The following is a 22,936-nucleotide window of genomic DNA, read 5'->3' as shown; positions in this document are numbered from 1 at the left end:
TAAAAATGCTGAAGATGCTTCAAAATACTTACAAAGAGAAAAAACATTATAAAATACTAAACAAATTGTAGCTTCCAAGGAATTAATGAATAATACTCATACGTAGGGTGAATTCCTCCAAACTCAATATGTTAAAAGTGCTACCTATATTTAGTGGTATAATTAGAAGCAATTTTAGTGTTTTAATTGGAATTTTTATATTTTCCACACTATGTCATAATTGCTTAAGTATGGGGGGAGGATGAAAATATTTTTTTTATGTTGAAAGAAAGAAAGGTAGTTTCTTTCATTGCTGGTCCTCTTTACTGTGGACTCAAAACTCTCCTTTACATATAATGTTGTCTACATTATTCATTCATTGTAGTAGATTTACTGTTTCATTTACCTGCCAGTGTATGAAGAAAAAATATCCAGTGCCATTATTCCTCCATGTTGTTGTCCCAGGTTTATTCTAAAATCTTCCAAATGCTCTGCAGGCACATAAGTTATTCTGGAACAGAACATAATCCATGAAAACAAAGGGAAGCAAAGCTTTGGCTAACTCTTAGGGATAGCTTCCAAAATATACAAATAAATTATATTGTCCCTTCATCCCTACTGTTTCACACAACTCATTTAATCAGCTTACTCATCAGAGAATCCAAACTTCAACAGAAAAAGTGTCCTATAGTAAAAGTAACAGAAATTAAAATTTAAAGTGCTACCAATAAACTATGTGTTTAACCAATAATTACATGGGGGAAGAAAACAACATTATTAATATTTCCAAATGAGAAGGGTAAAACAACTTTTTGTACTTAGAAAGATGTATAAATTCTTAGGGAAAGAATTGTCAGTAGTAACATTGATTTCATCCAAAAAGCCTTGGTTTCCTTAGCAGGAACAAATTAGGCATACACTATTAAAACACTGAGTTTTTATTTTATGTAAATAATTTTAAAGTCTTCTACAATGCATACTTAATTATGGATATTAACAAGTATTATCAAAAAATAAATGTTAGTTCTATTAAGTTATGAACACTCCAAGCCTGAAGTTAAGCTGTTAAAGTTTATGGAAAGATACTGTTACTAATTTGTAGCAACTTCTTATAAGTTCATTTTGGTTTCAGAAAAAACCTATTGTTTAAACTTGAATGGTCACTTACAAATTCAACAAGTACTGGCTGAATGCCTCTAATGTGGGAGGTACTGAGTCAGATGCTGACTACTGCTATAATGTTTAGACAGTGACACTTGAAAATTCAAGTTCAGGGCTGCCCTATCAGGCTTTATAGTTGATACACTTGTTTCAGTGGGCTGTTCCAAGATACTCAAATTAATGAAAAGGCAAGCATTTGCAGCCAGTTCAGCATGTTTGCACAACTGGAAAAAGAAATACACAGAAAAATGCACAATGTAAAAATTATAAAGACTATTAAACCAGCTATCCATAACTTACCCATAAAGACAATAACTATTAAAACCTCAGCACTGAGGTGCAAGGATGAAAGGATTATCTTTTATGTTATAATAAAATAAGAATTACACCAATGTCATAATTTATTGAGTAAGGAAGGCATGTAATTTCAGTATACTGGTTATTCTATAAAAAACATTTACTCTATGAAGTCACTTAGATTTGGAATCAGAAGACACAGTTCTGTTACTCATCAGGAGTGTGACGGGAAGGTGAATCACCACCGCTCAATTGCAGAAAGGACACTGCTTTTTATGAGGATGTTGTAAACTGAGATGCATAATACCAGTGTTCTGACAGGACATCAGCTAGTCCTGTCACACCTGATCACCCTGGCAAAATCCGAGGACCCCTGGGAATCTCTTCATGACATTTTTACATAGAGGTTTAAAAAATGAAGCAGGAACCTAGATTTAGGACTAGGCTGGGTGAGAGAGTTGCATTCTAATTTGGACCTTAGTGTATTCATCGATAAAAACACCTTTTCCATGGTATTAAAATACAGGGTACAGCAGAAGTAACGCCTGCTTGAGTGTGGTTGGTAGGGTACGTGAATGTCTCGCATGAGATGGACAGCAATTTGAACATTTCACCTAAAATATCATATGGTGTGCTTAAGTGTGACATTGTTATGTTACAGAATTACATGCTTATGATTTTGTAATACAAGATTTTGTAATAAAAAGGGGCATTATGTGTGCTGGACCATGGATATTGAATAGTAAATTTATATTTATTCATTCAAAAATAATGAGTCAAAATATCTAACACGTGATACTGGAAAAAAAGACTAATTGTATTTTATACAAAAAATTAAGATAATCAAAAAACCCCAAGCCTGACAAGCCTGTTCAAGAAAACTGGCATTTCTGAAGATCCAATGTGGTTGAAGACATGTAAGTAAAACCTTAAGGGAAAAAAAAAAGCCAGGGGGAGGTGTGAGGGGAGGAAGCTAAAACATGACAGTGAAAATAATGATAATTAGTTCAAAGTATTTAATTTTTCAACTGGCTTGAGAAGGAAAAGATATTTCTATATCAAATAATGTTTAAAGGAATTTTCCTCTGTATTTGTTCAAAGGTGGTTTTCTTTTTAGCAAAGGGTGAGGGATGGGGAGCGTTACAAATATTTTCCTGATATTTTAGGTAACAGTGAGAAAGGTTACAGAAGGCAGAGCTTCCACAAATATTTAGCCCAACGTGCACAGCATCCCACAGTGCAGCAGCGCCCACGGAGCAGCCCCCACTCACGCCTGCTCACAGAGCCACGCAAAACCTCCATCTTACCGGGAAGAGCAGCACTACGTACGAACTGCACAAACACACTGAAACTGCTTGTTTGAGAGCTGTGTTAAAGAATTCTTAAATGTAAACTAATCTTTGGTTAGATGTGGAGTGGAAGAAAAAGTGTAATATCAGTGATGCTGAAATGTGATATGGCTCTTCATCCAGGGCCCACACCTACACACACAGACAGGACTGTTCCCTGACAAAGGAACTTAAACACTCAGGAGTTGAAAACTATGATTTTCAAATAGGTTCACAATCATTAGCACAATGTGAAAAATGTAACAATCTCACATCTTTGTTCCTATGTAAATGAAGAAAAAAAAGCCAAAATCTATACACTGAATCTATATCTGGATCTTTCCCTGCATCAGAATGTTACAAAAGTATGAAATGGTTTTCACAGACAAGTTGTAACACACAGCCATAATGAGCTTTTTGACTCACCGATACTCACACATAAAAGGGGGCTCGATCATCAGCAGGTGCTGTAGAAAATCTAGAATGTGAAGCATACGCCGTGGCATCTTTTTACAATGGTGTTAACAAATGTCACTGTCTTGTGCTGAATATGAGATGCACACATATGTAGTTAAAAGTGGGTGCTCCTGGTTGTTTTTCCCCCTTTCCACCTCCCTCCCTTCTACACCTCCCCCAGAAAAGCATCTGCTCTTTACTGGTGTCTATAGCAATGATTATTAACAAGCATGGAAAAATGTAACTGCAATCAATCTTTTATTCCTTGATCAGGAATTCATCCCACACTTTAGGTTAAGGCAGGTGAATTCTGATTCAGCTCAGTAATTATCTGGCAGATGTTACAAGCAGCTGCCGCTAAGCTCAAAACCCTTTCTATTATTACAGAAATATAAGAGCTCCTGGCAAGGTGGAGTGAGAAGTGAAACAGAATGCATTCTGGTGAGGCTTCACATCTGGTTTTCCACAGAAAATAATGAAACCTGGAACTTAAACTGGCTGTTCTTGAACTCTTGAAACTCAAATTATCTACACAGGCATGCACAAACGCACACTCACCAAGTTCCTAGCTCTCTATGGTAAAAGGCTAAAAAGAAATCCAGAGTGCATTGCCTGGACAAGCAGTGCTTTTCCTAAAACCAATCAGTTATGTAACTGATCCACTAAATCTTTTTTTTTTTAAGTCCCTCCAATACACATCTCTACCACTGCCCCAGATGAAGCTTGGTTCATAAACAGAAATAAAAGGAAGAAACACGGATGGAACCCAAATCCAGGCAATGACTACAAAGCCTAATTAGCCAGAGGCAATGCATGGCTCCATTCGGAGTAATGGGGGCCTTCTGGGAGGATTCCTCACGTGGCTTTCAAGGTAATTCTAAACTTTCAATTTCATGAAAGCAAGTGATCTGGAAGGCATGGAGCCAAAAACACTTTATGCAAAATGTGTGGAATACGCTGTTCAGCCCTGGCCAATTTAAATCACTATTTGTTTTATCATTTAACAAATGTTTTTTTCTGAAAAACATTATGATTCTAATTTCTCTCTACCATGCACCCAATGGGTCAAACCATCGGAATCACAGGAACAGTAGGACGCTTGAGAAGAAATCAAACTATTATGATGGTATGTTTGTGAGTGTGTGTATATATGCCTTGCATCTTCTGGCTTTCCCCAAAACTAAAATCATCTTTAAAAGAAAAGAGATTTCAGACCTTTGATAAGATTCAGGAAAATACTACAGGGCAGCTGATGGCAATGGGGAGAACTGTGTGAGGTCCCAAAGTGCCTACTTTGAAGAAGACTAAGGCATCATTGTTCTGTGTACAATGTTTCTTGTATCTTGTATCTTCTTCAGTAAATGTCTCTATTTTTCATATTACATGGCTGGGTACCTCCTGGACAGACCTCATATATCATTCATCATTTAAGCAAAAGAAATGGACATTGGACCACAAGGGATGAGAAAAGCATTCAAAGTTTCTCTTTTTTCTTAGTATAGAGGCACTGTTATTTTTAACGATGTTCACTTGTACTCACATTATTCTTAAAATAATTGAGGGACTGTCACAGGATCTGATAATCTGTTCCATCATACAATAAAAGTTAAAAGGCATGCAAAAATATAAAAGTCCCTTAGTAAAATTCTGCCTCAAAATAATACATTTTTATGAGAAGAATCTACTCTAAGCAGTAGAGATTTTCTACTTTTTATTGAAGACAGAATGAAAACCAGATTGCAGATATTATTTTTCTTACTTAAGCTCTTACAATATGTACTTTGCAAAAGAATAATACAGAATGCAGTCAATAAAGTAGCATTAATACAAAAAAGTCCACCAACCAGTAATCACTGCATCAGTTTAAGGTCAACGATCTTTCCCTGAGCTCTTACTATGTCATCCCTTACACAGTAAACACAAAGACTCAATGGTTAATGTTATAGGGAAAAGCCAAACTATTACATCGATGAGGTGAGACAATAAAGTCATGAACTAATTTTTATGTTGGCTCAAGAAATGCTTTGTGACTTAAAGATGAAACCACATATATAACATGCTTTAGGTACATTATGGGATTATGAGACAGTTGAGGCACTTCCCCCAAAAGACCCTACATGACCAACATTCAGACTATATCAACCTACTGATGAATCTCCTGGATCATGAGATTCAACAAAGGGAATTACTGCTCAGACTGGTGGTGTTCTATATGATTTTCACCATTACTGGCCCTTAAATGATTGGCTTAGTTCTAGGATCCACACGGGTCAAACAAGCAGTACACAATTCCTTACACTGAGAGCCAATCAAAACTTTTTTGTAAGATCCTAAGGGTGGACCCCTTCTGTTCTGTGAGAGATATCATTTATCTCACGCCTAAGGTTTTTGCAAGAATCATTGGAAAATTAAAATTAAAAAAAGAAAAGCAACATTGTTTGGATCACAACACTGGAGATCCACTCCAGTGGATGTACACAAGTTCCACAAATGGCCAGCCTTCCCTCCTCGCTTTGGGAGAGCTGCAGGATGGGGGACGGATGAGGGAACAATGTCTGAATTGTGCCACCCCCACTGACCTAGTTCTAGATCATCTCCTCCTTTGATTTTGAGATAATCTAGACCCCTTCTGGGTGACACTGAGGCTGCTGTATTTCTGGAGTGAGGACCCATGTCCTTGGCCATCTGGGCTGCTCTGGTCCTCCCTTTTGATCTCCCTGAGTGGTTCCATGGGATCTTAGGATTGCTGTGTCCTCCCACCTCCTACCAGAATGGAAAGACCTTTTTGTGGGAGTTTTCTCCTTTTCCTTTCTCTTCCTAGGAAGGGGCTTCAGCCTGGCGTTGAGGGACTCTCTGCCTCTATTCTGTTCACTCATGTTGCCGTTACTCTGCCAGCTGAGATGACAGGTCCAGCTCCTAGACCTTGCAAGATCTCTGAAACAGGTTTGCTAGACATGTCCCTTCCTGTCACCACATTCACAGTGCCTCTGGGTGTCACTGCTGCGGCCCCTGGTGCTGCACTCTGGCCAGACACTGCTGGTGCCCAGGTGAGGAAAGACAGTGTGTCCCTAAGCACAGAGTACTTGCATGAAGCATGTTTTCAGACTCCTTCCCCACCAGCAGAAGCAAGAGAGGTGGCCCCAGACACCTCAGAGACCACGGGAAGGCTCTTGATGCTGACTTGATCTTGGTCACCTTCTTCACGGAGCTCTGTGGCTGCTGGGCTCTTCCTGTCCTCTGCCTCCAACACAGGAACGTCCATCACTTCACAAGCAGGTACAGCGCTGGGTACTGCTGTAAGCCTCCCCTAGAGGGTCTCAGGGAGAACACCAGGTCCTCCCAGTGTGCAAACAGATCTTCTCTTGCATAGGACGAGGGGCATAATTGTAGATAAAAAGCGTGGCCTGTGGCAAGTTTCAAGTGGGGCTGTTTTTGTCATGACTGTATATGGACAACTGTGCAAACTTCAAAGGAAGCAGCCTGGCCAACTCCATGCTCTTCTCTGACTTCAGAAGTCATGTCAGTCATGTTGGCACCGACTGCGTGGCTGACAGCTGGTTGTGCCAGTGGCATGACATCGGGTATTGTGAGGTCGGGGCTGCTATATGTGATGCCCAGAGCAACCATTTGCACACTGTTGTGCCTATCAATAACTTCTCTGCTGATCTGGTTGAAGTTGCTCTCAAATAAGGAAATGTGCTTAAACACAGGCACTTCTCTTGTGCAGCTACCACTGCAGCTTCCCTGTGGGGCCAGGGAACACATCCAGCACGTGGCTGCTCTGGGTATTGCCCTCCGAGAGTGTCCTGTTGCTACTCATGTGTGCCTTTCATTAAAACCACTGTGTGTCCTCTTTGGAACCTCCCCCTTGGTCTGAACTGCAGCCCCTCATGGGTCACCTTTACGCTTTGTTGTCCACCTGCAGCCATGTCTTCATCTCCACAGCTACCCCCACAGGAAGGGGCAGCTACTCCATCTGGGGGCAGAGGGTACGAGGCACACATGCACAGTCCTAAAATATTTCCACATTGTTATCCTAAAGTGATTATCTAAAATTAAGAACTACTCAGGAACAAATTCTTAAGTGACTTATATTAAATAAATATGTAATTTTTGTATATCAAACAGAAGTATGTTCTGAGAAAAAAAAAAAAACTCTGATCAATGAAATGAAATTCCTGAATTTCCCAAGACAAAGCAGGGTCCAAATGATACTTACTTTATGTCGGGCCCAATGAGAGAATGTCTTCTCAACATGGCTCGTGCCTGGGCATTGGTTAAACTGATGGTAGATTCTTCATTAATAGACAAGATGCAGTCCCCAACAGCAATCCTGCCATCTCGACTAATGGCACCTCCGTGAATAATGCTTCTAACAATCATTCCCAAGCCATCTTTATTAGCACTTACTGTCATCCCTATGGTAATGGAGGAACAGAGATATGCATTAACTTTGCAACTTTCAAATTCATCTTATTTTGAAAGTCACATAATTCCTATGAATTAGGAGTAACTTTTCCTTCATCCTCACCCAAGTATATTTTATTATTGATTTTAGAGAGAGGGGAATGGAAGTGGGGCTGAGAGAGAGAGACAGAGAAAGAGACATGGATGTGAGAAACTTCAATCGGCTGCCTCCCATGCATAGGCATGTACCCTAACTGGGAATCGAACTCGCAACCTTTTGGTTTATGGGACAAAGTTCCTGCCTCTTGAGCAACTGGCCAGGCAGAGCTAACTTTTTCAGCCAATAATAAACAATCAAAGTGAAAGAAAATTTTCTAATAAAAATATTTTAAAGTAAATTTTAAAGCGTGAAATTATGTCTAGAAACAGATGCTCCCTGTTGAATACATTAAAGATTAAACAGGTCCACAGGGCAATGAATGCACCTTAGGCTATTCGATGTGTTACCCTTACATGGAAAGCACTGCCAGGGAGAATATTTTGACAATATCAAATGAATTTTATAATAGGAATTCATCCCACCCTGGCTGGTGTGGCTCAGTGGATTGAGTGCCCGCCTGCAAACCAAAAGGAGTTCACCTTGGACATGTATCAAAGAATAAAGGACAGGACCATGGATGGAAAATTAGTTCAATAAATTGAGAAACTGTGTACTACTACTTTATTCCCAAATCATATGTTCATTCAGTATATGCTTATTATGTGCTTACTATGTGCCAAGTATTATGCTGGTGGCTTGAGATATAAAGGCATAACACAGAATTACTAACCTCAAGAAGTGTGTATTAGTCTTACCCTCAGTGCCTATCATGGTGCCTGAATGTATAGTAGTCTATTGAACTAAACTGCTGTGAGCTTAATTCTACTCTATTCCCATTTTATCTTCAAATCTGAACCTGAAGTTCTACAATCTCCAGATTTGGATGTTTAATTGCCCTCCTGACATGTTCCCTAGATGACTAATAGGAAATACAACCTTAGTATGTATAAAGTCAAATTTCCAAGTCTCTATCTCCCCTATTTCTCCATTTGTCTTCCCCTTTTTGGTGCTGACACCACAATACTACTCTCCATTACTCAAGGCAGATATGTTGAAGACATTCTTGATTACTACCTCTTTCTCACCTCTTATATTTAATCCATCACCAAGTCCTGTTATTTCCATCTCCAAAACTTACCTTGAATCCATATGTCTTCCTCCATTTCCTTACTAAGCCTACACTGAGCTAGCACCTTCTCTTGCCTCCCCTCTCAAAACAGCCTCCAAACTGGTCTCCTGGCTTCCACAGCGTTCTTCTCACAGCAGGCAGGGGGATCATTCAAAAGAGACAAATGACATCACATCCCTCCCTTGCTAACAACCCTTTGATAACTCCCCTTTTTGCTAGTATACAGCATACCTACAATACCCGGCACAGTCTATAGGTCCCCTTCAACATGTACCCTTCCTTGTTCAATACAATGACCTCCTTGGCTCCCTGTGCTCCAGCCTGTGTTTCAGAACTCACCTAGCCTCTCCCCATTTCAGACTGACGGCCTCTTTCAGTCCCTCCTGCACAGCTAGCTCCTCACTCATTAATGTCTCTTCCTCAAAAAGGCATTCACAACAAACCTCCCCTGAATTAATGTTCCCTTCTTATCCTACCCTCACTCTATTTCTTCGAAAATATAAAAACTTTGTAAGTTAACACTTTACATAAAATAATGTTAAATCACAAAAAATCATGTGCTAAAAGTTCCTTTAATTAAACCAGATAAAGAGATATAAAGCTATAAAAGTACTTATAAAAACTTTTCAGAGGTCAGATTATAAAATCAGATGTACTCAAATCACAGCTCTGACAAGAGCCTTCCTACTGTTTTCAATGTAATTCACAACCTATGCCAGAATGATCTTCCTAAAACACAAATCCCACCACGTCACCCTTCTGCCCTGCGTCCCCACTGTGTATAGGACTTTGAGCCATGCCGGTGTTACAACAGAAGTCCTGTGTCCTGCACACAGCCCACCCAGCAGCTGCCTCCCACCTAGCCTTCCTTTAACTTCAATTCTCACTTTGCTCACCTTCACACCACACTTCATACCAAACAAAATTCAGTAATGCTTCACATTTCTCTTCCTTAGCTCTTGTCAATTCCAGCTTTTCCCAATTCTTCAATTACGTGGTAAAAATCTACTTCTCTTTCAACAACTAAATCAAATATCTTCTCCTCTTTGAAACCTGTGTAAATTTCACCACACACTCTGAGAGTAGGGATAAGCTATTTCCTCTTTTAACCTTCAATGTTCTATGTATGAGTGTCTATCATTATATGTAATGCTTTTAGGACTTAATGTATTAACTAGCTAATTTTCTTAAACTCATAGAACATGAGTTTATACACAGTGGCTAGAATACAGAGAAAAAAAGAATGTTTGTTGAGTAAATATACTAGAATAGAGTTTCTTATATGGGCTTTACAAAATCTGTTTTATGAGTTGGTCAAAAAAATGGGTTCTATGGCCAATGAAGTATGAGAAATGCTGCATTCCATAACCTCTTCTTAAAGGTCCACATACATATCTGAGTATTAAAGATAGTGATATAATATAAACAGAAAACTGTCTCCTTAAATTTATCACATTTTAAACTTTAAATTTGGAACCCACTTATAACTCCTATTTATAGCCTATAGAACTACTATTTTAAGTGACATGCTTTCAGAAATATTGACAGATGAAACATTTGACATGCTTTGATATATCTATGTCTCATAATTAGTGAATTATAGAAAGTTCTTTAGCTTACATTTTATATAATTTTATTAAATGTAATATATAAGAAATAGTATAACTAAGTAGAAATTCTCTGCTGTAATTTTCTATTCAGCTGCTATTAGGAGTACCCAGCCACCACCAAGTGGAATGAGGTATCACTGTAAAGGGTACTGGTTGATTACATCATGGAAGGAGCAGAATCTCTGGTGCAGAGCTAACCAGTCTTGGGTCACACTCTGCATTCATATCAACCATTCTAACACACTACTTATCGTCACAGATCATTAGGAACAGAGTTGAGTCACATGACTGCTTAACTAAAAAAAAAAAAAAAAGGAACAAATGTGTTCTGCCTCAATATAGCTTTAGTTATTATAATTAGTATTTTATTTTTATAGGAAGTCTGCTTTTCCCAACTCTGAAGACTTTATGATTAACTAGCTGGAACCTTTTATGGGTAAGAAAGGACAAAAATCCTGCCACCTGGAAAGGACTATTATAACTTGCATTTATATTTTGGTGGTGGCACACCTGGCTGTCTTTTTAGTCTTTCTTTCAGTGAATGAAAGAAATTAAATACAAACTGACTTATGCATAACTGGTAACATTCAAAGAAACTAATAATTTGCTTTTCCAAAGAATTGAGAACTCCAAATTGCTGACTTTTCATTTTCTAAGAATTCCTTTTCTGATTTTCTGTTTCATACACAAACAATTCGTATATCTTTTACTTGAATGTAAATGAGACTACTGAATACTTTTAAATAATTAGGAGAGTAAGGGATTTAAATGAGTCCGAACTAAACAAATCTGTTCATCATTTCAGGAAAAATAATGAGCACACCAAAAACTACAGGAATATTTATAACATCTATTTTCTTATATATAGCCCAAAATATCAAAGCCAGGTTCAATTTTTCCTCTTTGCAAGGGAATTTGTTTGGGAAGATCTGTGTGGAAAATAAGAAACTTACCTAGACTAGAATTGCCTTTTGCTATAATAATAGTCCTCTCAAAAGATTCTCTGGACATATTGTGAAGCATGACACACTCAGCAGCAGAGGCCAGAGAGTTCTGTTGATTTAAGAACTCAGAGCCCTGACGGAGAGAAAAAAATAAGTCACATGAAAAGGAAAACTAGACTTTGGAGTATGATTTCAACATATTCTCTAACTGACTGTGCCTTATTCAATAAGAATCTATAACAAAAACAAGTTCATAGGTTGCCTTCTGAACAATCTCTCTGGCCGGAGAGCACTATCTCCAAATGGGGAGATAGATTAGCCAGAGTGCTGCACTGTCCTCAACCTCATTGTCTGACACAAACCATATCTTTAAGACATTACCTTTCCAGCTGAATCAGGTAGCAGAGGAGAAGTAAGTTCTGTGCTTGATATAACTTCATTTGGGAGGTGAGATTCAGTCCACACTCTCAGGTTTTCACATTCATACTGTTGTTCAATAGCATTTGCAGGTGCATAATCATTTATGGTAAAGCTAGAAACAGGCCTCATGCTCAAGTCTCCTGAAGGTGGACTGTCATCCTGTCTTTGCAGGAGACTCTGGGTGTACAATTCTTCCAAGGACATGTGCAGGTCAAGTACTGGATCTGAAGAATTTTCAGTAACATCCTGATTATTAAAGAAAAAATAAAAAATTATGGCCAGAATTACATCAATGTATGATCCTTTCTTAATGAACACTATTTACTGGGAAAAAAAAAAACCTCAATGTAATTGTTCAGTACTTAAAAACATTAGCAAACATACAAATTCTTCACTTAGGTGATGTGCGTATACCTTTATTTTTATAAATGCTTTTCAATGTATTTCCTGCAATCATACATCTTATGTTCTGCTGAGTTATACTGCACAATATACAGTATATGAGATCATTTAGATACAAAAGTATGCTCTATTCACAAATAACATCACTTGTGTTCAATGTACATGGGAAAGCAAGTAATTTATATTTCCAAGTCTTATTTCCAATGAGCTTGAGTTCCTAAGTATCACAAGACCAAAAGCATACAGAGAATGACATTAATTGATTCAGATTAACGAGAACCTTCCAGAGAAAATTATTTTAACATTTATAGGTATTTAGGAAAAGAACAGAAAGCCACATTTCATATTATTGTAGGGAAAATTTTCACAATATTATGCAAGATATAACAGAAGAAATGCTAAGAATGGATATTATTCTAACCCATTAGAAGATGTATGTTCTAACCCAGGCTGTCTCATTAGCAATCTGTACATCACAGAATTTCTTTTTGCTTTATGTTAATTTCTAAAATTCCCTAAACTCTAAATTCTATAAATCTACTCATACATATACCCAGGTATCTACTTACAACATATATATTATATCACTTGTGCTTTGGGCAAACAGCTGCTCCACGAAATGCTGTTGTTGAATAGACATCAGTTTTCTCTTCAATTCTTTGATTGATATTTTTAAAGTATAAGAGTAGTGTGTGACTACATTATCATTAGAAAAGATTAAAGCCATTCAAATATATGCACACTATATTAAAGTATTCCTTTGTGGCTCCTACTTCTGGTCCTTTCCCCAGTGAAAGTAGTTGGCTTCAGTTGTGTGTTTATCAATTACATTTAAAAAATTCACTTGATATATGTAATTCCAAATGCACACACTCGCACATCCAAGCACATATACTTCATTTTTAAAACCTAAACTGAACCATACGCTACCCAGTAGGTTTTTAGTTGCTTTTCTGAAGTATCTTTAATAAGAGATTCCCATGTCAATGAATAAAATCCAACTTCAGTCTTTTTATGGTTATGAAACACTCCTAAGTATGAAAGACTGGAGTGCAGACTCTGGAGCCAGGCTGCCTCAGTTCAGGTGCTGACTCCATCATCAGTTAGTTCTTTGAGCTTTGACAAGTTACTTAAATATACTCCATGTCTTGGTTCCCTCGTCTATTAATTAGGGAAAATAACAGGACCTGGTTACAGGATGTTGGGAGGACAGAGAGAGTTAATACCACAAAATACTAAAAACATGCCTAATTTAACAGAAAATGACCCACAATTCTTAGCCATTGCTGATATTTTTATTCGACATCTTTGTGTACCTGTGGAAATTTATTCACGATGAAATTCTACAATTACAGCAGTTGTTCAAATGATACACACACTTAAAATGATATGCACACATATACTGCCAAATGGTCTACCAATTTTCTCTCACAAAAAGGGAACACTAGAGTACCTATTAAGTAATCTTGACAACTGTAAATTAGCTTGGCAATTTGAGTTGTAAGAAATACATGCATTCGTGTTTTAGGGTTTTAATACATGTGTCCCTGACAAGTAGTGAGGACATGCCATTTGTATGCCTCCTGTGAACACTCTCTTTGTATACGTTATCAAAGTTTCTATCTGATGGTAATATTGTGATCATTGATATATTTCAAATATAAGGTCATTGTGATGTATACTGGAAATATTTTCCTAGCTTGTTAACTCTCTTTTAAGTTTGCATCTGATCTATACATGCAGAAATTAAATTTTATATGTAATCAAGAATCATTTATGAAATTTTGTCAATTTTTTTGTGATTCTGGGTTTTATAAATTGTTCAGTAAGTCCTTTCTCTACACAAAGTAAATGAATGTTTCTAGTAACCCGTCTAGGGTGTGGTATGAGATACAGGGCTCTCTCTTCATGTGTTCTAAGTGGGTAATCAGTTGCTCCAACACAATTACACTCCTCTCCCCAAATAAAGTTTTCATCTTTCTAGATTTAACATATTGATGGGACAAAGAAATGAGAAAAGTGAGAACATCAAACAAGCAGATAACATCTTTAGAATCCTCAGGAAAAAAAGATAGGAAAGTATCATCCTCTGTACTCCTAGAGCCCAGACAATAACCGGCTAGCTCCAATATCCAACTTTGATCATTTTAGTCCTATTAAAAATAACAGTGTACTTACTAAAGAAAGTGGTTAGCTTCTGTATTATTAAATTAATTATGATAATTAGCAATAAGTCAGCTCTCCCACTCCAAAAAATAAAGATAACAATAAAAACTACTTTTCATTAGAAGGAGGTCAAGCTGCCCCTGTTGGGTGGGGTTTGCTGTAAATCCTGTAACAAATTTCCATGCATTATTCATGAAGGAGTTAACACAGACACAGAAAAGAAAGAGCTAATCAACACAGCAGACAACATAAGCCTACTTAAGAAACATTTCTGGTTGCTGAACAACCAACTGAGTTTTATTTTTAAAAGTCTTACAGTGATTGTTTGGGGGAGGGGAATATTAGGGAATTAAATGGTAATGAAAAAAATACAAAAAGATTAATTAAAAAAGATAAAAGCAGCTCTTTCCCCATATATGTCCAAAAATAACCATAATTTCTCACTGCAACCTAGTATCTAAATGAAACTGAGATACCAAAAATCTACCCCAATATGTTCTTCTACTTGATATAGCTTGTTCTCTGGAGAAAAAAAAGGGGGAAAGGTTAAATAAAAATGTCAAATTTAGTTGAAAATAGGTCTATTTCTTAAAGGTAATGAATAAGCTAAGGTTGTACTTGAGTACATCATTTACCCAGGTAATATATTTACATAGACTAGCTTAATACTTAAACTTGCACTGGACACAACCTGCTTTCCTTCAATAAGCAGTCAACCACAGAAGTCTTCTTATTACTTTTCAAAAATATACTACAAGCATAGCTATTGCAACTTACATTGTTCCCACACTCAGAATTTCTGAGTTAGGTTCCTTTATTGTTTATATTCTAACTTTACTAAGCAAAAAGGCAACAGCTTTTATACCTTTGAGAGCTTCCATTTTTATCATTAAGATTTTCACAATCACTCTCATCATTTGACTACAGTAATTTAATTAGTTTTTTAATATTAACCCTCCCCTAAAAAAACCCAGACATTTTAAACATGAATGTAAAACCAGTAACATTTTGTTACAAAATGACAGGTGAAGACTGGTGGATTTGTTATGGGAGAAACTCAGTTCTTGCCGACACAGTAAAGAATTACAGATCAGCAAGCCTATTAGCATGCAAGCAAAATTTATTAGTGCTAAGTTCTAATGGGTAAGCAAAAACAAGGGTGGCAAGAGGCCAGATGACCAGCACCCAGGTGGCCAGTGCCACTCCCTGACCCTGCTGGCCAAAGGCTAGCTGGCCAGAGGCCCTCCATGTAGCAAGAAAGGGCAAGAGAGAGGGTCCTTTGTTCTGAGGACTTATATAGCTGGCAGGATGGGGTGAGGGAGTTACTTATGGATTGATGGATAAAGGTGGTGCCAGCTTTTCCCAGGGGAGGCTTGACTGCCCAAACGTAGGTATGTGTGGCAGTCTGTTAGCCTGAATCCCTATTTTGCTCTAGACTCCATTTGTTCATTTTGCATAATGACTAGAGGCAGGCAGTTAACTAAAGTTGTTTTATGGGCTTTTTCTTTGCTCACTGTAGACCCCTTCCTTCCTCCTCCAGGCCTTGGAATAAATACATGGTCCCAAGGTTTTCTCTTTCCCACCTAGTGGAGATAACACACAAAGAATTTCAAGGGCTCCTCCCTGTCCCCTACACTATCACAATTTTGCTTGTTGCTCAGAATGCCTGGCAGTCTTACTGAATCAGGCTCAGGACTACTGAGTCAATGGGTGAGAGACATGTTCTTTTGCTTTTAGCCTCCTGTATTAAGTTCTTTTGTTAGATTGGAATGCTGAAGGCCCTGCCTTTATTTCCCCTCTGGCCACTCATTCCTAACTGCTACCGTAACAGATTATATATATCTGTATCTATTTATATATCTTTATCTATAAATCTCTCTCTCTATATATACCATAGACTCCATTAGCTGTGCTTGGTGTACAAGGTACAAAAAGGAGTTTCTCTCTTGACAAACATCAATTTCAACTTTCACTAGAATCAGCAGCATTTCCTACAGGTACCAGAGCTCAGAAATGAAGGACAAGCACCAAACTGGTGACTGGTCAACCCTGGAGCAAGTGCGAACCATGAGTGCACCAGGAAGGGTGGGGCCTGCAGGTGAGGATTAGGAGAAAGGGAGACTCATTACACAGCTATTAAGTCTTTATTGGGCATATTTTTAAGCCAAAATAGGAAAAAATAAATGAAAGCATCCTCTTCCCCAAGATATGTTGATCTTTTAAACAAAAGTTTATAAGCATTTAAGTCTGAAAATAATTATTTCTGCATTTGTTATGTCTTTGGAGGGGACAAGAAAAAGGGGATAAAAAAATTAATCATAAAGTTAAAACCTAAAACAGTAAGAAAGGAAAAAAAAATGGCTTTTTGCCTTTAAAATCCACCTTTCAATGGCCTGCCTCTATTAATCCAAATGCATGGAAGCAGCTATATTTTTAAGATTTTTTAGTAGTGGTTATTTCTCTTAAATCCTTAACTGATAATTAATCAAATTAAGCAAACTCCTTTAAAAAGAAAAACACAGCAAAACAGGCTCCTTGATGGAAATGTTTTGTACAGAGGAGCTCTGCATGGGGCTGCAGCCCTCTGGGGTCTGAGCTGAGGTCAGGGCCCAGGCTCTGCACTGAGTAAGCCCTCCCCGCTTCAGAGTGAGCTCCTGTTCTGGGCACCTAGTTCCTACAACTTCTAGCAAACCTGACCAAAGTGAAGGACCTCGCATCAATGTAAGGAGAAAGGTAAAACTACCTGGCACCACCAGACACAACTCTGGCTACAAGATTATTACATATTTAGTGAAGTCAAGAACTTGAGGAATCACTGAGATCTTCACCTTCTATTTCATCTTTTTCATATCAGTATAGAGGATTCTTAGTTTTACTTAAAGTCATCTGCTATACAATCTTATTTCATCAGTTAAAAAGTCCTAATGTGAGCTCACTTTTCTTTAAGAAAAATGGTCAATTCTAAATTCTAGAACAAAATTGCCATTCTGTCTTTTTAAAGTAAATTTCGTGAAAAGAAACAGAAAGATGAATGCATCATCTAACTTTTTATTTATTTACGCACAATTTTCTAGTAAATATCTAGATGCTAAAAGATGCTACAGAAAACAAAACCAAAACAGAGATTTACCACATTGTAGGAATAGTCCTACTTTCAAAGAAAACTAAAAGCACACAAGAGTTTTTACAATTTGATTTAAAACACCCTCATTAATGTGTTCTTTGTTGTTTTGTAGTTTAAATATTTCAGTTGATAAGCCAGCTTGCCAAAATTTGCTTCACAAAAAAGTAAACTCCTTGGGAATTAAGAAAAAGAAAAAGAAAGGAGGCAAACAGACTTCAGTAAGCCAATATGTTTTGTTGCATACAGCCAGCATTTGCCCTGTAAAATATATGCACTTCTCAGTATGCAGATTGCGTGATACCTTTAAGTAACAATTACAAAGTTAAACAATGCAATCTGTCCCACTGGCAAGAATTGTGCTATGCTGTGGATTAGGAGATTTCATTAGGAGATGAACTCAGCTTCCAGCCCCGAGGCAAGGAAAGACTGAACATAGTCCAAACAGGATGCAGTCAGAGAGACAGTCTCAGGTGTGGTAAGAGGAGCAGCTGCTCCATTCAAGATTATACCTTGTGAACCAATTCAAAAAGATTGCCCAGCATCATTTGCAAGAATAACAGGTGTACCTTGAACATAAAAGAAAATCCTTCAATATCTGGCCAAAAAACCCCAAAACTTGTTAATTCAGGAAAGGAGGAAATCTGTGCTAGACCTACTGTGAAAATTCTACTTTCCAACTCATTCAAATTTCCTTCCCAATGAATTTATGTGGAAAATACATATTTCATATATTTAAGAAAGAATTACTGGCCAGGCTTTTATCTTAATTTTTATTGTTACCTGTGGGATATTTCCAACATAGAAAAATAAAGAAAATATATCCACATATGATTTTTTTGCTCAGATTTATAGATATTAACATTTTGCCATATTTTCTTCAGTCTCTTCCAGTTAAAATAATACAATGTATTAAGCTACATTCCTATACTTCCTTTTTTTCTCTAAGAATAACTTATTTCCTGAGGTTGAAAAGTAACATTGCCACAGAGTTTTAGTTTTTTAAATGCATCCATATACTCATAAAAATACACTGTATTGCTTTGTATAGGAAAAATATAAACAATGCCAACACCTCAACAGAAAGATAAGCAACCCATTAAGAAACAGTCAAAAAATATGAAGAGGCCATTGATGAAGTGAAACCCAAATGGCCAATGTATTAAAAAGGTACTAGTAGTAATCAGGAATCCCAAATTAAAATCATAAGATACCATTTCACACCCAAAAGACTGACTAGGTTTTAAAATATTACTTATTAAACAGTTTATGGCATGTCACCAAGAAAATAGAGTTGGAGCATTTATGTCAACAATCTATTTCTAAAATGCAAATGTCACAGGTATGACAAAAAGTAACTAACATAATTCTTCATTCACATCCAGTGACTTAAATATACTTTGCTGTACAGTATGATTTTTTATGTATTCTTTGGCATCATTTTATATAAAACATATGACAGCATTAAGTTTAACTTAGCTAGTAAATATTAAATACAAAAATATTTTACTATCCAACTTTTCATGAAAGTCAGTTTTAAAACCAATAAGAAAATAATTGTAATTTTCCCAAAGTATACCAGCAAAAAAAATAAGATTTGAGAAATACATTTCATGGTTGTCTTTGTAACATGAAATCTTAATCAAAGCTTTGAACCATTGTGTCTATCACTCTGCATCCAGACCGTAGAGTTAAATAGCCCCCATGAGTCTAAGAGTTACCCAATCAACACTACCTAAAGGAAACTGCACTTTAATCTGATAATGAACCCATGATTTGAGAAACATAATGTCTCCGACATGTTACTCCTATAGCTCAACTTCCCCTAAACAATGATCTCTGGAAAACCACACACAACGTTCTCTCACAGATGAGATGACATTTCCTTCGTACCTTGGGGGGAGAAGATGGAAGGGAGGGACCATAGTTCAAGACATCACTACAAGCACTGCCATGAAGAGATAAAATAGAGGCTGGAGTAGAGTAGATACTGTCATTATCAGGAGAGTACTGAGACTCAAATGCAGACTCATTTGCTAGGTCAGCATCATTTGTGTCCACCTAGGAATAAAAGCAATAGCATCAGTTGAAAATTCTATTCTATTACATATATGACAAAGTCTTCACTTCAGACTTAACAGGCATACTTAAATCATTCCTTATCTATGCTGTTTTCCACATAACCTCTTTACCGCATAACAGACTGACTAATGCAATAGAAGAGGGATGCCCACCATCTGCAAGGGAAGTTGGCTTGAAGGTTATTTTATTCCATCAATAAAGGGCTAAAGGTAACCATTAATAAAGGACCTGGATCAATTCTAAGTTTGAACAGTTTCATAAATTAAGAAAAATATTTGCTTTTTTTCTATTTTACATTATTTTTAAATAATACCTGCCTAACCCCTAGAATTTTGTAATAAAATGAATGAGGTCATCACTTTTCCTATTTAACCAAAATAAACTTCTTCAATAGCACCACTAGGTAACAATCTATTTCTAAATCTCACTAAAAACATATTTTGTTTAAATGATCTTTAACTGGATTTAAAAACCACTCAAGTTACAGACTTGGAGCTTGATGGTGATCATCAGAAGCTAAAGAGAAAAATCTGTCATTTCATGCTGAAATCACACTAACACACAAGGTGCTCAGTTATGATCTAGGCATGGTAAAACTGTGTTATAAACTGCTACTGTTTGAAAACCCATGTAGAGTGTGGTAGAGAATTTTACTATGCCTTATCTAAAATCCTGTGACTATCTTCTGTAGAAAAGTAAATGAAAGAATCAAGACATGACAAGCTTGAAGTTGTTCGTATAATTCACTCACTGTTACACCTTAGAATGGGTAGAACTGACATAAGTATTCTCCAATATTACCAATATTTTGTTTTATTGACAAAATCCCATATGTTCTATTTCTTTGTGATTTCAACTTACACATTTAGCCAGGAAAAGTTATAAGCATTATATAACATTATACCAAGTCACATTCTTGTATAAACAGGACAAGAAAACAGATGGGCCATTTCAAAATGAATTTCTCTAATTATACAGAGTCCAGCACAAATAACACCCCTTTTTTATTACAAAATCATAAGCACGTAATTCTGTAACATGAAAATATCACACTCAAGCACACCATATGACATTTTAGGTGAAATATTGAAATTTCTGTCCATCTCATGCGAGATATTCATGTACCCTACCAACCATACTCAAGCGAGCCTTCCTTCCACCAGTCTCTGTGTATTTCAATACATGTTCAAATTCACTAGCGAGTAACTGTGTGGCGATTTATCTTTTATGTATGTACATTATGTACAACAATCTAAACAGAAAATATTTAACATCTGTTATCTACATAGATAATATTAACTAAGCCTCAGATCATGGATTATAAGAGAAAAATACTTGTTTTAAGTAACATTAAAGAAAAATATCTCAAAACAGTTTGCATACCTTTCATTGATGACTCAGAATCTTAAAAGAGATCCCAACAATCAATTCATCTAATTATTGTAGAGATAAAAACACAAGGATCCAGAGAAGTTGAATGAACAATGTAAAATTACATAGTTAGGGAGAAAACCAAGGACAAATACTACCATAAGATGCTGAACTCACAGAAAAGCGAGACTACTCTTCTTTTTGATTGGTAGTCATCTAAGGAGATTCAGGAAAGCCATGACAATTCTAGGGAAGAAATGATTTCTCAGGGCACTTTCAGACAATGATGTATCTGTGACCTGCAGTATTTCAAAAAGAATTTTCTATGGCTGGCTATTATTGAATACATTTAAGCCATAGTATTTAATGTAGTCCATAGAATTCTAAACTATCTAGTTTTGAAGTGTTAACATAATATTAACATAATGCCCATGAAGACCTATTACCTGGTCAAAAGGTAGATAAAATGCTGATTTCTGGCTACATACTGAAACAATTAAAAGGATGTCTACAGATATTCTGGTATACAATTAGAGCAAATAAGTGCTTCGATAAACTCTTAGTATGATGTAAAGATTAATTCTACTTGTTGACATAATGCCTTGCTGAATAAATTTTCCTCACCATTTCAACAGTTTTCACATATGATTGTTTTTATTCCCATTTTGAATTTTTAGAACCATTGGAGTTGATGAGAAAATGTTTAGTTTTCCAAAACATAATGAACAAAGAATATAGTAAGACTTTAGAATATTTTGAAAGGCAAAAACAATACATAAGAATTTTGAAAGAAAGCTTGATAAGTCATGGCCACTAACCAGAGCCAAGTCAGCCCTGAAGAGGGCTTTGTCAGCCAGCCCTTCCTCCTCACAGGAGTGTGGGGGGTAGAGAAAGGAATCCTCCTTAGCAGAAACATAACCTTCTTCTGGTGAGAGCTGCAGGGAGAATGAAACTTAGTGTTGGAGGATGAAATCATGAAAAAGAAAGGAAAGAGGGAGAGACAGGAGAAAAAGAAGAGAAGAAGAAAATATGGGAAAGTTTTCAAATGATACCATATGACTTCAACATAGAATGACAAGCATAAAATATGATAAATATTTATATTTAACAATTTTGTTAAGATACAATGAGGATACTTATTGCAATACCAACATCATCTGTTAGAGGAGAATCCCTTTCAACTGATTTTTTTTCATTCTTCTTATGTAAGATTATCAAAATTAACAATTTTTATAATAATCTCCTGTTCAACTTTTTACCTAGCAAATATTCTGGCTAAATAAGGCAACTTTTATGTATCAAAACATAAAAGAATTGCCAAAGAATCAAAATATTAAAAAGAATCAACTTGTGTCAGGCCTTACTAGGACATTACTTTAAGGAATGTAATTTTACTTGACAAGAAATGTTAGTGAACTCTACAATGAAGTCTCTCAATTTAGCATGGCCTTTAAAAAGCAAAAAGCAAAAACCAAAAAACTATATGCATGCCATCTACTTAAATTGCATCCTGAGCTATTATATTATAACCTTGATCACACTAACAGGAAACCTAACATTCCTGTTCCAGCCTCAAATGAAATAAGTTAGCATACTCAGGTAATTGTAATGCCTGTATCATTACCCTGCATCATCAATACATGCCGAAGTATTTTAGAAAAAAACTTTCTCTTCTTTTTTACATAAGCTTATAGTAAACCTCACCTTATATAAAAGACATTTATCACATTAATTCAATGCATATTGAATTTGAAATAGCAAATATTCTCATAAGAGAAATTTATTTTAGAACAAGCTAAGACAAGAAAAAGTCTGTTTCCACATAACTGGCATAGTTCTCCTAAGGGCAGTAAAAAACATGTAGAGTCATGTTCACCATTTTTCTTTGTCTAACAAAGACCAGAATCAAATGTATGGTTAATCTTAATACACAGGGTGGAACAAAAGTAGGTTTACAGTCATG

At 36.5% G+C, this 22,936-nt stretch overlaps 1 protein-coding gene across 9 annotated transcripts in view; it reads right to left on the bottom strand.

The window, feature by feature from the left end:
• MPDZ (multiple PDZ domain crumbs cell polarity complex component) overlaps window positions 1–22,936 on the bottom strand; it is a 162,164-nt gene that overhangs the window by 52,163 nt on the left and 87,065 nt on the right. For 8 of the 9 annotated variants that reach the window (XM_045840215.1, XM_045840214.1, XM_045840218.1 and 5 more), the window contains 6 exons: window positions 21,792–21,908; window positions 19,414–19,581; window positions 11,793–12,077; window positions 11,421–11,544; window positions 7,441–7,639; window positions 386–490 (listed from right to left, as the gene is read on the bottom strand). In XM_045840215.1, the coding sequence (XP_045696171.1) occupies window positions 386–490; window positions 7,441–7,639; window positions 11,421–11,544; window positions 11,793–12,077; window positions 19,414–19,581; window positions 21,792–21,908 (998 nt within the window). The remainder of the gene's footprint in view (window positions 1–385; window positions 491–7,440; window positions 7,640–11,420; window positions 11,545–11,792; window positions 12,078–19,413; window positions 19,582–21,791; window positions 21,909–22,936) is intronic. The other variant, XM_045840221.1, reaches the window with a different exon arrangement.

Source organism: Phyllostomus hastatus, unplaced genomic scaffold (assembly GCF_019186645.2).
Source record: "Phyllostomus hastatus isolate PE091 unplaced genomic scaffold, TTU_PhHast_1.1 phas_contig_34, whole genome shotgun sequence".
In the NCBI taxonomy this organism is placed as follows: Eukaryota; Metazoa; Chordata; class Mammalia; order Chiroptera; family Phyllostomidae; genus Phyllostomus; species Phyllostomus hastatus.
Note: the sequence above shows the minus strand (reverse complement) of the source record. Positions and strands in the feature narration are given on the sequence as shown.